The sequence below is a fragment of the Syngnathus leptorhynchus genome, chromosome 2 (genome assembly GCF_054491065.1).
Source record: "Syngnathus leptorhynchus isolate UIUO chromosome 2, UIUO_Slep, whole genome shotgun sequence".
NCBI classification, from domain to species: Eukaryota; Metazoa; Chordata; class Actinopteri; order Syngnathiformes; family Syngnathidae; genus Syngnathus; species Syngnathus leptorhynchus.
Window position 1 is genome coordinate 13,981,889 of NC_141196.1, and position 16,157 is coordinate 13,998,045.

The 16,157-nt window shown below is 40.8% G+C and overlaps 2 protein-coding genes across 4 annotated transcripts; one reads left to right on the forward strand and one right to left on the reverse strand.

The window, feature by feature from the left end:
* Positions 1–411: 411 nt before the first annotated feature.
* On the reverse strand, positions 412–2,396 carry adra2db (adrenergic, alpha-2D-, receptor b). Its single transcript, XM_085905460.1, has one exon. It carries the CDS (start codon positions 2,394–2,396, stop codon positions 1,125–1,127), a length of 1,272 nt encoding a protein of 423 aa, XP_085761586.1. The 3' UTR covers positions 412–1,124.
* Positions 2,397–10,283: 7,887 nt separating this feature from the next.
* On the forward strand, positions 10,284–15,991 carry simc1 (SUMO interacting motifs containing 1). 3 transcript variants are annotated; one of them, XM_085901033.1, is made up of 11 exons: positions 10,284–10,646; positions 11,183–11,829; positions 11,914–12,268; positions 12,356–12,606; positions 12,713–12,782; positions 13,262–13,422; positions 14,069–14,161; positions 14,291–14,422; positions 14,524–14,680; positions 15,012–15,174; positions 15,408–15,991. In XM_085901033.1, exons 1-11 carry the CDS (start codon positions 10,500–10,502, stop codon positions 15,617–15,619), a joined length of 2,388 nt encoding a protein of 795 aa, XP_085757159.1. In that variant the 5' UTR covers positions 10,284–10,499; the 3' UTR covers positions 15,620–15,991. The 3 variants fall into 3 exon arrangements, with proteins under 3 accessions (XP_085757159.1, XP_085757142.1, XP_085757151.1); XM_085901016.1 differs by having other exon boundaries at positions 10,285–10,646; positions 11,183–12,268; XM_085901025.1 differs by having other exon boundaries at positions 10,287–10,646; positions 11,183–12,268; positions 15,012–15,096.
* Positions 15,992–16,157: the final 166 nt, after the last annotated feature.

Genomic DNA, 16,157 nt, shown 5'->3' on the forward strand with positions numbered 1-16,157 from the left:
CCGGATCAAGACAGGCACACAAAAAGGAGCATCACAATGAGTTGAATTGAAGCATTAAATACACAAACTGTAAATACTTTTACATTCTATTTATTTATGTTGCTAAGCTATGCTTTTATAAAGTACAACACAATAGAAGGCTTTAACAAAAACACACATTCCAAATACTTGTTGTAAATTGGGGGGAGGCTTAATAAATTACTTGAAATCATTTGTGTTCATGTCAGTGAGAAAAGATGATTTTAGATACAGATGTTTTGAATTATGAGTATGGTCATGTCACACATTGAACTTGTATTTCAAGGCACTACTGTACAAGCCATAACACACATATAAGTCAGCATTATTATCTTTCCAATTCCATGAATATGGACACGGCTTTTGTAGTTTCTAAAATAATATCACCGTGCAGTTTGCAAGTGGAATCTTGCATGTCATGTTTCAAATTCAATCTTTAATTCAGAAAAATGTTTGTCAAAATAAATGAAGGCATTAATAATAATAATAATAATAATAATAATAATAATAATATATATATATAAAAATGTATCATCAGTTTTGTTTGTTTGATTTTATGATTTGTGTCACATCATTTAAGGGCCCCAAGGATGGTGTGCCTTTTCTGGGTTTAATTCACATGCTTCCTCTCAAAGCACCTACACTCACTGAACTCTTCCCTTCCTTTTTTTTGTTTTTGTTGTTGCTGCAAAAACTTGAATCTTCTGATTTTTGTTAAATGTTTGCAGATAGTCACCAAGAGAAACGTAATTTCAATCTCTTTGTGTGTCTTAACGTGAAGAAATTGACAATAAAGCAGACTTTGACTTTGACTTTGAGAAGCATCTCTGAGCTACATTTTTTATACTGATGAATGGACCACGCACATTCCAGATAGTTATTCTTTTTTTTTTTTCTCCTGGTATTGCTCAACGTTTTACATCTTCATGAAAATTGTGATTTTTTTTTTTACAACACTCATTTTTTCCAGAAGTCACTTCAGAATTGTGCAGAGGTGAAATAATCAGCTCCAGGCTGAGTCCTTTTAATCTGCCTACATTCCTTCCTCGCTCTTGCAAAAGAGACCTGGGAAAAGCAGCTTTGCCACCCCAAAAGCCTTCCTGTGTTTATGTGCGCTTAGGAGACGGCCAAATGATTTTTTTGAAGGCTTTCCTAAAATCCCTGTTGAAAATGGTGTAAATGATGGGGTTGACAGAACTGTTGCAATAGCCAATCCAAAAGAAAAGGTTGAAAAGTGTGTCAGGGATATAGCAGCTGTCCCTGCAGATAGCGTGCAGGCTGTAGGTGAAAAAGAAGGGGAACCAGCAGAGTACAAACACCCCCATGACCACGGCCAAAACGAATGTGAAGCGCTTCTCCCGCATCTGGGCCACTTTGGTCTTGTTTACAGCGGCAGCGTGTTGGCGCCCGACCGCTACGTGTTTTTGCTCCGAATAGAGCTGTGACGCGCGGGATGAAGCCCAGGAAATACGGCAGTTCTGTGACGAGCAGCTGTCCGAAACCTCCACTTTCCCTCTTCTGCTGAAATGGTGACTGCGGAGTTTGGTATCAGACGGAGAGCAGCTCTCCTCCAGGTCGATGTCGTCGAGCTCGCCTTGTCTCGGCGGATGGCTGCCTGAACTTTGGCTGCTGGGACTCTCCATCTCGAAGCGGTCGTTTCGGACGAAGCAGGTTTCTGATTGTGAAGGCTGCCTCTCTAGTCCGTTTTTGGCCACGAACACTGTGGAGGAGCGTTGCTTGGCCACCTTGTAGATCTTGCAGTAGACCAAAATCATGATGAGACCGGGCGCAAAAAAGGACACCACACAGGAGGAGAGAATGTACCACGTCTCGTCGTTGATGAGACACTCCCGCTCGTCATGCTTGGTCATGAGGAGAGGAGGAAAGGAGATGACCGCCGAGATCAACCACACCATCGCAATCATGGATTTAATGCGCTTCGGGGTCCTCTTCAAGTTGTAGCTCACCGCCTTGGTGACGGACCAGTAGCGATCCAAACTAATGGCGCACAGGTGCACGATGGACGAGGTGCAGAATAGCACGTCCAGCGCCAGGTAAAATGCGCACCAAGTGCTTCCAAAGTACCAGTAGCCCATCACCTCGTTTACCAGCGAGAAGGGGATGACCAGGGTGGCCACCAGGATGTCCGCCGAGGCCAAAGAGACCAGGAAGAGGTTTTGAGGAGCGCGGAGAGCCCTGCTCGTCAACACCGCCACGATCACCAACACATTCCCCACGATCGTCACGGAGATGATCACGGCGACTACCAAGATGATGAGCGCGGCGGCCGGCACCGTGTGGGGCCACTCGAGCGGCTCGTCCGTGCTGTTAACATCCTTGGAGACATTTTCGAGCACGTTCAGCTCACTTGAATCCATCGCGGCTCAAATTTGCCCCGGTGCGTCATGTTTGTGCGTGAGCTTTCCGCTTCTCGTCCCAAACGGCCGAGACGTGGAGTCGAAGCGCGCGTAATGCGCTCGAAATCCAGAGTAATCGACGAAAAAATCACTACTGCAGGAGTGTAACGCTAAGCCACCACTACAACTCCCTCCAAAAGTCCCGATGCAACGAAGTAGTTCCGAATGCATCGTAAATCCGAGACAAAGCTTGTCACACGTACTTAAAGATCCGTGCGTAATGCTGCCTCCGCGTTGAGGTGCCAAGCGTCTCGACGCACGCTGCTAGTGGTTGCATGCCCATACAGGAGGGAGGTGACATCACTCCGAGGACCAGCCCGTTTTCGACACTTCAAAAGAGGAGAGGGAGAGAGGCAGAAAGCGATTTTGGGGAGAGAAAGATATAGAGAGAGGCTGTTTGGACAACTGGTTTGAGATTTATTCCAAACAGGAAGCATTTTCCCTACAAGGATGCCCTTGGGCTTGTTCTGTTTGATTTCATACGCTTTCATTTTTTCACCCTGACTTTTATCCACTGATTTGCAAAGTGTAGTGGAGTAGAAAGAGCAGCCCTGGACTGCTAAGCAAGATACAGACAGAAATCATCCCTGTTTTTAATGAGTATTTTTACTAAATGCGCTTGCTGCTAAAAGGCGTCCCCTCTGAGACATCCTAATCAGACCATGAAAAAAAATCAGTCACTAAATAACCGACATCGTCCCATTTTTTCTATTTGACATCAGAAAGCCCTCGTGGCACACCACCAAGTAAAAAATGTTATTAAAAGGTCAACTGAAATGATAAATGCCACAATGTACGTAGAAAACCCACACAGGCATGGGGAGAACATGCAAACTCCACACAGGGAGGGTTAGAGGTTGGAATCGCACCTGCACCCTCCGAACTGTGAGGCGGACGTGTCCACTCTTTCAAAAAGGTTTACTTTTGTGGCATTCAATGGCTTTTCATTGTCAACGAGGACGGCCCGTATTACTGAAAGTTGCACTGACATCTCATATGTGTACATTAATGCAAATTGTGCCTCCCCAGCTATACACCCAGTTAGCTGAGGGAGCGCTGGTTATGAAACATGCAATGGTGTTGACATATGGCCAGGGGATAGTTAGTGTGCAGCAGTGATACAAAAAGACATGCATGCACACTCAAAGCACATCCGAAACAGACTACCATGGCAAATATCAATGGCAATCCATGACATTTAATTCTGCATTTCTTAAAAATTAATCAGTATGGCTACAGTATAGGTGATGTAAAGGTTAGCAATTGAGTTCTTAGTGCTTCAAATGGTGTTTTTGACTTTAATTGTTGAAGTATTTCACAAATTTTTTTTGTCACACAGCTTGGGATGACCACGAGACTGTGGCGAGTGTCTTCAGGGTGACTGTCACCATGTATCAGGGCTGTGAAGACATCTGCTGGAGGACATACCTGCTGCATGGTAACGGAGCGACCTCAGCAAAGTCCCAACACGCGCGTGCTTGCACATTGCATGACTCTCCCACCCACAGGGTAAAAAAGATACAATCGGAATTATTACAAATGAGCAAGCCTTGTTATACAACCCATGATGGACTATGTAATTACGTATATGCCCTCTATTTAACTGTTTGAAAAATTATTTTAACATTAAATGGGTATTAAACACATTTATGAATATATTCCTTGACACAAAGCAGAGAACGCAACAATTTGTTACCCAAGTATAATTAAACCAAAGACATGACGTTGATATATTACCATCTGCTGTTGAACTTGAATGCACTTTTTACTCTCTGTCACGCGCAATTCAATATTTCAAACGCTTGCTTGTAGGCAGTGACCAAATGTGGTCAAAAGAAACAAAGGGAGTTATCTTGTGCAAAGTTTTTTCACTTGGAAAATAATGTGCAGATTTGCTCAAAACCAGCACAAAAAAAGTCTGCAAAACAAGCTCATTCATAACTTTGAAAGTTCCATGTGCATGATTGATGATGTAACACAGTAATATCTTTGAAGCTGCAAGTGGTTGCACATATTTTGTATTTCTCAGTGCCCGTCGTTGCTTTCGTAAAACGAGAGACTATCATGATTAAGAACTTTGCACAGTTCACCAAATAAGAGGCATGCTTGCTTCAAACTGCTTTATTTCCATGTAAAGTGTTTTAAGAAAACATTAGTTTTGATTTAGTGCTATCAACAAATAGGTTGGATTGAATTAAATTCATACTTTACTGTATAACAATAGCTTAAAATCGGTAGTAGAGCCTCGGAAAGAAATCACTATATTGAATATTTTAATTATCTTAAATTTAGTTGACTATATCAATTAACTATAAGGCAAATAATACTTGGAACTGAAAAGGCCAAATTGATGTGCAATTCTTGTCTCGTTTGCGAGATTGTGAAAAACACCTCCATTTATCTGCAATCCACTCTGGTGAAAACACACACATACCTATACACGCATATACACACACACACATCTCAATGCATTCATTAGTCTTCAATGAATATAGTGTTCATGTTCATTCAACAACCTTTCTACAAGCAGGTAGTTCATTCCAATTGATGCTCTTAAACATTGATTATTAATACCCTAATAAACACAAAAGTTCACTGCACCCTCATGAAATCCGCCAATGATTTGAAATTCGACAAAGGGATTCGAATTCTTTTGAGAACAGACATCTCGAAGGAATCGAGGGCTGCGTTCACACAGCCGCCTCAATCCTCTTACCTGTGTGGGTTTCTTTTTTCTCGAAGGAGGGTGTTTCAACTGAATGTGCTCAGAACCCAGTGTAGTTATGTAATGTTCCAGAAATAAATGGCCTTAGGTGCAGTGTAAAAAACTCATCTGAGGCTGCAGGTGCTTTGTAAAAGTAATCATTCCTTCTGGGGTTTCATCCGACTGAAATTCAACCGTGACCCTGTTTTATTTACATGATTCGTGACTGCGACCTCGGCTATGGTCGATGTGTTGGAGCAGATAGCGAGTGGGAGAGGACTTATGAGTCTGTGCGAGTGTGTCACTGCCTCACAATGATTCAAGTTTTTGCCCCCCCCCAGTCATCTTTCCACATCTTGGAGCCATTCGTCTCGTGTTGCCTCCGCTGTCTTTCGGCCTGACAGGTTAGGGATAAATACATGACTGCTGACCTTTTGTTGTGTTCCAAACAAACAAGATTTCCCCTCTACTTTTCCATATAGCTTTGAACTAAAACACAGAGGAAGGTGAGAGTGTAACCAGATTAATGAAGCATTGAAGGTCACACTTGTCAGCACTAAATAAAGTTTTCTCTTTAAATTATAAACAGCCGAGTAGATTTATCTTCCGTACCTAATTATCGCACTCCTCACATATTGGTCGGTGGCATTTATTTATTCAACTGCAGGAAGTACCAGGTAATGATTTACAGGGGGTGTCACTTTCAGAAGAGGCTTTTATTTCAAATTTTTAGTGGGGTGATGCTTAATTACCTGATGTCCTGTGGCGTGCAAACTGGGGAGGGGGGGGGGGGGGGCTAAATTGGGCTGGGGGGTAGTAGATAAAAAAAAAGGGCTTCAAGTTGATTAATGGCACCTCCATTTAAGTTGACTCAATCCAGACCTAAAACCAAGCAAATTCTACATTGCGTATTACGTAACAATCATATCACTTTGCTTTGAAGTCTGATAGCTTAATGCTAACACATGGGCTTATAAAAAGCATCTTTCTATGTGGTGGTCTCAAAATGCTTTAAAAAACAGATATTTGACCACAAACGATACGGCAACACATGTAGACAGATAAACGTATAAGCATACGTACATTTTTATAGGCTTTATAGCGACTTGCAGCTTGCTGAGTTACGAACAAGAATTTTGCAAAGTTCTGCTTATTTTTTCCCTTTTTTTTACGGTGTACTGCTCCCTCGGTGGCCAAACTGTTTCATTATTTATGTTCTATTTAATTACATTATTGCTATAGTGTGCTGTTTATTAAGAAGAATATTTAGATTGTTATTTTCTTCTTTGTTGTAATTTGGATATTCTTAAAGACTTTTGTGGTTGTTTTCTTCCTTTAACTGACTGCTCTGCTGATCTACTATCAACCGAACAGCAATGTCTACACGAGCTTGGCTAGAAGTGGCATGAATGTATGTCGGGAAAGGTGTTCAGTGCCTTCAAAATCCAATTCAGCAGGACCCTGTAGGTTTTTTTCGCCCACAGTTGGTGTACCCTGACAAACACTAAGAAACGGTTCATTAACTTTGCATTGATTTGACAGTAGTGTAGTGCGAGAATGCCGTTGATGACACATGCCAAGCCTACTCGGCCCCAACCAGCGGAGTGAGTCATCGGGTCGTGATCCACGCCCAATCCTTTAGAAGCTCTAGAACTGGCAAGCTTTGTCAGTCAGATGCTGGTGATAACTTCACCGTCACAAACCAAAAGAGTGGGTGACGCAACTATTCGGTAACTGAAGCAGGCAGGCGTAGGTTAAAAGCTTGAGACTGTGACATGGATGTAAACAGAACACAAAAAAGACGGAAAAGGGAAGTCCAATCCCCAACAACCACATATTTATTTGTGGATATTACATGTACCAAGATGAATCCGTAAAAAAAAAAAAGAGTTGCACTTATATGATATGTGTATCTTAAATGAGGTGGAAATTGTTGACATTTTCAAAAATAAGTAAGATCTGAAAAGAACTGGTCTGACTGTAGTAAGTTGCAGCGACCACAAATAACCTGTTAAGAGGGGATTGACCCCACCCGGACCATTGTTGCTGAAAATGACCCAGAACATTAATTGAAGTTCTTTTGTCCTGGGATTTGGCCTCTCAAACTATTTTAATCCCCAAAAATAACACAATAGAAATATACTGGGTGCAGGAATGTAGACCGCAGCGATTGGGCCTCTTGCATTAGTTTGTTCATATCTATCAATAAAAATGGGTGTAGTGAGTGGAAAATTTGGTTTGTTGCAGGCATTTGAAGTGCTGCCAATTTAAAATAATTGTTCTATCTGGACTATTTGCTTATATGCTCGGTGCTCTTTGGCCGATTCAAACATAGTAGCTATCCCATCTCCAACAATGTCAAATCAGTCTGTTGGACAATCTTGTTATTCTTTTTCTTGATGCAGTGGGCTTTATAAAACGATCTACAGTAAGAAATTATGTTTGTGAGTTTTCCCTCTGGACCTTTGCATTATTTTTAGAAGATACAAAGGGTTGATCCCATGGGTAACATTTCTTAGCCTTTCTCTTTCTTCACGTACGACAGTCACTGTGTATCCAGAACGTTGGCTCCCTCCACTACTTTTTTGGTGTCACTAAAGAGTTGTTCCAAATAAATTCTCTTTACATGCTCTCTCAGGGTCATTGCTTTATATTAACTACAAATTCACAAGCACTACAACACAACATTGTTGATTTTCTCTCCGAAGGGATTTGTACATTGGTGCCTGATCGAAATATAGCTCATTCTCAAGCAACAAGGGAGCAGACGTGACCTCTGACTGGCAGTGGTAGAGAGCGTTAACAATCTCCTTTCGATGTCTGACTTAATTCAGACATGAAATTGAAACGCCCCTAGTGGTGTTGCTATTTTTGCTCCAGTGCCAAGACTTCTCAGATTCGTACTTATTTTGCAGCATTGCCCAACTTCAATGTTTAAAAGCATGAAAATATTGGCCCTGTCATGCAGATATAACCCAAAGAAACATAAAATATCATTTTTAAATGGTGATTTTAAAAATGCAACCACATGTGCATATTCTTCCATGGACATATGTTGCTCATCAATATTAGAACAATATGCATGTTGAAGGAGCATGTGGAGGATAGAGCGGGCACTCTCGTTGATGAAAATTATTTCATAATATATTATTTATAATAATATTTCAGATGCTTGGGTTGTTTTCTGCCTCCGTGTGTCAAGATTTGTCACATCCCGCAAATGTACTTTCCTTACAAATGAGATATCATTGAAATTGATCATAAACAGGCTTTCGGTTCTCTACCATTGTGCCTGACTGCATTCCTGGTGGCATATGTATGTGAATTATGTGTAGATGGTATTGTATTTTCAATACACAAACAAGCAAAAACAAAAATTCCTTTTTGTAGTTTCCCGATGCCATTGCCTTCTCGTGTGTTGCCGAACTGTACTTCCGTTTCAAATCTTAACTCTCATGGTTTGCTGCTCATTAGGTATGCTGACGTTTAAATGGTATAGCCCTGACGCTTGGATCTTGGAGGATGATTTTCAAAGCAAATCTTCACTGGAATGTGCAGGGACACCCACTTGACCATATTGATAAATATGCTGTGGCCTCTTTGCATCAAAGACGTAGGACATCAAAGACATCTAATGGAAAGGAAAGATATCAGAGTGTGGGGAGCAACTACAACAGTGTCACAGTGCTGCAAAGTGTCAATCTTACATCTGGACGTGATTCATCTGAGGTCAGTTGCTCTATTCATCCAATTATTTGACTAACAACAGTTTTTTTTGGGGGGGGGGCCGACAATAATCCCTTTAAGGGGGATAAACAATTAACTTTCTTCGAACTGTTTTTGACAGCGACAGGCCCTTGTGAAAATGGATCTCATAAAACATTAATAACGCAGATGAAATTGCACAGTAGCCTCTTGTACAAATATTTTTAGTTTGCTCGTCTTGGCTGTAAAACACCAGTGAGAGTTGGCTTCACTGTGCCATAAAAAAAAAATAAAAAAAATAAAAAAATAAATAAATAAATAAATAAATAAATAAATATATATATATATATATATATATATATATATATATATATAGTTCTTTTTGAACTCTGTTTCTTGTTCAATGGTAACTTTGCATGAAGAATGTATACATTAATAAATATATTTATTAATTTAGTGTTTGCAGACTAATGTATTGATATCAGCAGTATCAAAGCAACATATAGGATCATGTATACCTTTGATTATTTGCATGTTCGAGAGGACGGGCATTTACAGACTTGATCATTTTGGCACCTCAGAATATTCACATTTATTCACGAGATATCTGCAAAACCTGAGCGCCCCCAAGTGGCGCTCTTTTGGGCACTTTGTAACTGTGAAGAACTGAAATGAACACGCAAGGCGTTGTTAAAATAATAATACAAATAACAAAACTAAAATTAAAAAACATTTAGTCTATATACATTTTGAATTTTCCAATTAAATTATGCAAACAAACAAAGAATTGTTAATCACGAATTTACTCTGATCCTCAGTAGTATGAAACTACTGTATTTCAATGCAAATGTTGAAATCCCATACATGAGATTAATAAACTTTGCTGACTCCCCGTTTTTAACTTTTGCACAATACAATTTCACAATATCCACAATATAATTCACGTTTACTTCACTTGCCAGGCACACGATCAAACAGCACACTGTAGTCCAACTCTCTTTTACAAACTACCTTTTGATGATGATGAGTATTGTTATTTTTATTTTATTTTAATAATCAGTAACCCACTCATGAGATGATGTGATTATTATCCCATTTTCCTACAGATGTCAATTAAAATGATTTCTGAGGTACCACTTCTCCACAGACTGTAAAGAAAATAGATAGTAATGTAACTATGATGCAGCGGTCGTAGACTATTGCCTGGGGCCCCCACAAATCACTTCATATTTAAGTCCGTCCCACCAAAACATTTATATTTTCAGGAGTCCTGTAATATCTGTTGCATTAATTTGGCTATTTTCCTCCTATATTTTCCATTTACCACATCTCATCCAGAATCAAGTTTTTTTTCCTTCATCTGCGATTGACCTGGCTCATCCGTCCGTGTTGCCTATCCCTGTGTTCCACTCCGTTACTGTAGATGTCAGTGTGCACACTTAATGCCGATTCATGTCCGGTAACCATACGCAGAAGAAGACAAAGACAAGCGAAGAAGCTGGAAGCCGTAATGACGTATGATACAAATATCTGATCGAGTTTACTACTCAGTAGCTGTCGTGTAAAATAAACTTTTTAAATGACTATTTAACTTTAAGAGTCGCTGGACTTAGTTTTACGCTAAGTAAATGTCGATCGGCTAAGGAAGAAGAGGGATGAATTATGTCATCACCATCAGTTCTGACTCTGACAGTGATGAATCCGGTTTGGAATTTGTCGGCTCTTACAGCGTCTCTGATTCCGAGCCAGAATCCACCTCGGTGGTACTCGTTGGCGTCCAAGACGCCATCATCAACCCACTTGTAAGTACTACCTTGTATTGACGCAAATTGATCAACAGAAAGATGCCAGTTAACGCTTGGGAATGTGCCAGTTGGCGCTAGGGCCGGAGTGGCCATCAGACGATGCTCCACAGAATTAAAACGTTGTATTTATTTATTTTTTTACTTTGGCTTTTAGAAACACCTTGTGCACTTACTAGATTTATGCCAGCAGGTGGCAGTAAACTGTCTTTCTGTCAACAATACATAAAATGTATATTCATTCATCCATTCATCTACTCTTATCTGCTCAAACAAGTCTGATTGGGTCACATCAGATGAAATGCAATTTGCATTCACGTGTTGTAGTTGACATGCAGATTTTATTTCACAGAGGCATTACAATATGCAGTCATGGAGGAAAGAAGAAGTTATTTATTTATTGAGTCAATATTACAAAAGATAGGACACTAATTTGTACACGTTTTTTTGGGCTCCACATGCACAATTTCTATCTGACCGTATTTTTCCTGTCTCCATGTACATCAATTACAATTACGTTTTTTTCCTATATCCAGATTCCGACAGGAGAGAGGGAATCAACAAAGACTGATCCAGAAGTGAAGTGGCATGAAAAACAAACAGACTTCAGTGAGACTTTGACAAAGAAGGCCAAACAAGAGGAGAGCGTACTAAATAGAACATGGAAACATGACAGCCAAGAAGACCCAGCGTTCACATGCAACCATGCACGAGATGGGATTACCATTTCGAGGAGTGGGATAGAAGACATGACTGATGCAGAGTCAAACAGGTTGGAGCAGCTCTCCCAAAACATTCCTGTTGACTCTCCATGGTCCATATCAAAAACTGAAGACTTGGAAGGCTCTTTAACCTGTGGGGATGAAGCAAAGAAAGGCCGTCTCAAAGACAGTCATGAGAATGCTGATCAAGTTGAATTCCGGGAAGGCCAACAAGAAGAGTACAAAATACCAAAAATAACTTTGGAATATGACACTTTAAATTTTGATTTACATGCACGCAAATCACCTAGGCCGGACTGTGTTAAGTTGAAGCCAATTGTGGAAGTGCCATCTGTTCATTTCAAACCTATCCCGAATCACCAAATACCCAAAAAACGTCCTTTCGTAGGGACAGGAGATACGGAAGGCCCACATTCAAAACAGGACGCTTCTCTTCGTTTCACAGAAGATGCCACCCAGAGGTTAGTGTGTCCCGGACAACCACACGACACTGCATTGTCGGAGAACATACCCTCTTCATTCACCCCTGCCTCATCTCACACAAGCGACAGCCAAGAAGACCCAACGCGGATCACATGTGACCGCGCACAGGACGGGCCCATCATTTCAAGGTTGGAGGTGGAAGATATGACTGACGTGGAATCAAACAGGTCTGATCACCTGTCCTTGAGCAATCCCGTTGACTCTCCTGTGTCCATTTCCAAAAGTGAAGATTTGGATGCCTTCTGGGCAAGTCGCGATGAATCCGAGGGCGACAGTCCAACGTATTTGATGTGGCAAAGAGACAGTGATGGCGAAGGGAACGCTGATGTTGAGTACAGGGGCGCCAGTCAGGACGAAAGACATTTTGTTTGCCCACGTGCGTGCCAGAAAATAATGGATGGATTAGCAAATACCCTGGTTGGAATCATTATTCACACGTTTTGAAAATGTAATTCATCTACTCGCACCTATTAAACATCGGCTTATCACACGCTTTCTTTCTAGATGCGTGAGGAAAATATGAACTGTGACAAATCGACGGTTGACTGCCTGGACCAAAGCCTCAGCTTAGTTTACGCTACCATGGACGAGAAGTGCCACGAAGGGACGTTGCAGCTTTTGTCTGACCTCCTACATCCCGGTTGCCGTCTTCCCCAAGATGTCATGTCCCACCTGCTAAGTGGCATCCTGCTGAACCCGCTGTGTCCGCCTCAACTCTGTGTGCAGGCCTGGAATCTGCTGATGAGGGCACAAAGGTGAGTGAGCCAACAACTCCGAGAGTGAAAGATGGAAGGAAATCACCGCATATTATGAAGTTGCCATCTTATTCATGCTTTCTTATTCATCACATTTTGATTGCAGACACCACCTGGTTGATAAAAACACAGTTCCGTGGAGCTGGGAGATGTTGACTGCAGTCATGTCCACTCAGGTACAGAAGAATTTAGCCTTGCATCAACATTCACGGAAATTGGTATTGGTAAATTAGTACTTCCTCTTGAAAAAAAAAATTGCAAATGGGCTCTCAAAATATCCATAATCTGTCCTTCATTCTTGTAAATGTAATGTCATTCATGTGAATTATCCCTTGACAATCACCTCATAGTTGAATTATTTGATTTAGAAAAAATGCACTTCAGTGGACTGTTTACAAAGCCTCAAAACACAATAAAGGGTCAAGTCGCATTTGGAACCTTTGGCGTGGGAGTTTTAGCACTAAACCATTTTGAAAAATAATGTATTTGCAAAAATGTTATTGTTTCGAAAATCTAAACAAAACGAGTTGATTGTTTACTGGTGGCTGAAATGAGGTCAGGACTAACGGTTGGTGTAAAATCTCTTTGACGTTTAAGGATTTCACAAGCTATGTATGACTTTACTGATGTTCTTATGCTGGTCTCTCTTCATCAGGAAGGGAAAAAAAAGCATCACCCCACGGTGGTGCGCATGCTCCTAGAATATATTGTGCAGACTTTAGAGGATGACTTCTCTCACAAAAAGTCCACGTCTGAACTCCATCAGTCCATCGCAAGAGCTACGTTGTCGTGCAATCAGCACTTCCAACAAGTACAGTGAGTTTGGCAGCTAAGACCTCCGACCTGTTTCAGGCAGAGGAAGAATGCTAATGTTTTGTGACTCAACCTCTATTTTTCTTGAGGAAAAATAAAATGTTGATAATGATGAAGCAAAATAATTACTACCTCACTGATAGACTCCCGCTCACCTGAGATCCATGTTATGATAAGCACTGTTGCAATCACAAAAACAACAGGTGCTGTGTCATGTGGCGCCATTGGCGTCCGCCTAAAAAAATTCACAAGAGGTTTTTTCAGGTTGCGTTTGCCGATCGTAATGTGTACGATATAACCACCAGGTCAACCACAACATGTGAATACAAATTTTGCAGTAACAGCAAAGAGCAAAGCATTCCATAATGCACTCAAGATAAAGATGTAAGTTGGCAGAACTAAAACAAATTTTGAGTAAACAGATGTAGGCATTGCTGAAAAATATAGGCGAAAGCACCAGCCAAGGTAAATATAATTAGATTACAATACATTTCACAAACAAATTTACTAATTTACCCAACAGTTAGTAAATACTCTTAAGTCGATCTTTGGTGGAGTAATTTCTACTGAAATAAGATCACGTAACATTATTCTTGATTGCGCCCGCCTCTTGTCAATTATGATAAATAATCTTCTTGGTCTCTTCTAGGGATGTCATTAAGTGGCTGTTTTCTTCCATTATCAAATCGACTGAAAATGAGAAGACTAGTAAAGCTGCTAGAGAAGAAGATGAACATATCAGGTAAATTTGTAAGCACCTTTGTAGAAAAGACAAAAAACATGTATAAAGGACATACAACTTTCGGGAAAGGTTTTATGTTACTTCTTTTAGTCCTTTTCACATAAGAGACTCACCTTTTCAACCTTTCAGAATCGTGTCCATTCTCCAGAGAATGTTGTGTCTGGCTTTAGAGGCGGATCGCTCTCCTGCAATAAGCTCACACAAGTTGTCCCAGGAGCTCTTTCTCACGCTCATCAGCATCAAGCCCCGACGAGCACACAGGTGAGCGTCAGAGAAGAGTGAACAAACGTTACTGTTCTCCTTCCTGCTACACACTCGTCCTCCCTCTCCTGAGGATCTGACTGCGGCCAAATGACTCCCAGGTTTCTGCTGCTGGAGAGCCTGCAGAGTAACCTGCTGAGGTGGAAGCTGCTGGAACAACTTTTGGACGATGCGTGCCCACTGAAAATACCTGTGCCCATGTCGCTCGGACGCATGCTGCACTTTTTGGAGAACTGCACACTGGCTGCAGACCCGACGGTGACTAGTGCACTCGCCTTGAACGATGATCTAATTAGTCATTGTTAATTAAATGTGTGGATAAAAATGTTTAGTATGCATATGCTGTCCTTGTAGGATTTATAAAGCCACACAAATTATATATGTATGCCGTGAACCTTGTGTGTCGCATGGGATATTCTATTTTTCAGGAAAAACACGGCCATCTTTAAACACATTTAAACTTATCAAAATACACTTCAACTTAAAAGGCCCGTCGCACAGAAAGAGAAAATCTATCCAATGTCTAAATGTCTGTCCAAAAAATGGAATTAGGAAACCAACTATGTGATGTGTGATTTGGATTCCCCAGGATGATGGCGTACGTTGGAAGAAATGGGAGGAGTTGGTTAAACACCTCTGGATGTTGTTCGTCAGCTACAACACGACAATGAAAGGTGACGTGTTCGGAAAAACCAGGATCATCGTGTTTAGGGAACCCCCCCCCCCCCCTTCCCATCTTAACTATAGCTATGGTATATCTGGATTCAATTTGATTGCTAATTTTGATATAGGTATGATCACAATTTCAGGATTCAACTGTTAAGTTTTTAAACACTCTGCCTGTCCATTTTTTGCAATTACGTATTGTCATTTAAATGATCGACCACTGTGCAAGATATCTCTGCTGGCTCGAGGATGTTCAAATAACTTTTTCATGACCTGTGTATTTACGCACTCACCTCCACACTGTATTCTTCATCTCTAGGATTTCTGCACAACCCAGCCAGCAAGCAAAAAGGACAGCCGGGCTCCTTGGTCCACAAGAAGGATGATATGCTAACAAAAGCAGACATTTGTAAATCCGTGGAGGCCTTTCTGTCCAGATCTCAGGCAGACGTCGGCCAAGCCTTGCCTCTACACGTGGAAGAGTCCCTCACTTATTTACAGGATTTCCTTCTTGATGTCTGTGAAGTTTAAATGAGGGGAAAACAGTTGAGTTTGTTTAATATTGTTATTGCATGCTATGTAAAATAGATCTTTTTAGAACTACAAACAAATGATTGCTTATACGCATGTATATAACGTGGAAAGATTCGTTCTGTATTTATATTGATCATTTTATTTTTTTAATTGAGCACTGTGTACATTGAACATTTTTGGCAGACATTGTTAACTGGGGTATGTGAATTACAAAGAATAATCAATTGACTTACTTTTTTGTAAATGTTAAAATAAGCGTTTCATCTTTATGATTATGGGTAGCAATTGTCCACGTTAAGTTTGCAGTTGAGCTTGTTGCTTGTCTGGTCCAGCTGACCTTTGACTGAGAGGCAGGATACATCCTTGACGGGTCGTCTGTCAGTTGGAAGCCATATTGCTAATTAACACAGACTAGACCTTTTATTAAGAAACAAACAGCTTTGTAGTAACAAGCCTTTTATGATGAACCCAAGATGATTTTTTTTACTCCATTAGCACTTGGACTTATAAAAAAAAAAGGTCCTGCCCTACATAG

Coding starts and splice junctions, on each gene's coding strand:
- adra2db (XM_085905460.1), bottom strand. CDS start 2,396: ATGGATTCAAGTGAGCTGAACGTGCTCGAAAATGTCTCCAAGGATGTT.
- simc1 (XM_085901016.1), top strand. CDS start 10,500: ATGAATTATGTCATCACCATCAGTTCTGACTCTGACAGTGATGAATCC. Junction 12,269..12,355: donor ATGGATTAGCAAATACCCTG/GTTGGAATCATT, acceptor CTTTCTTTCTAG/ATGCGTGAGGAAAATATGAA. Junction 14,162..14,290: donor GAAGAAGATGAACATATCAG/GTAAATTTGTAA, acceptor TCAACCTTTCAG/AATCGTGTCCATTCTCCAGA.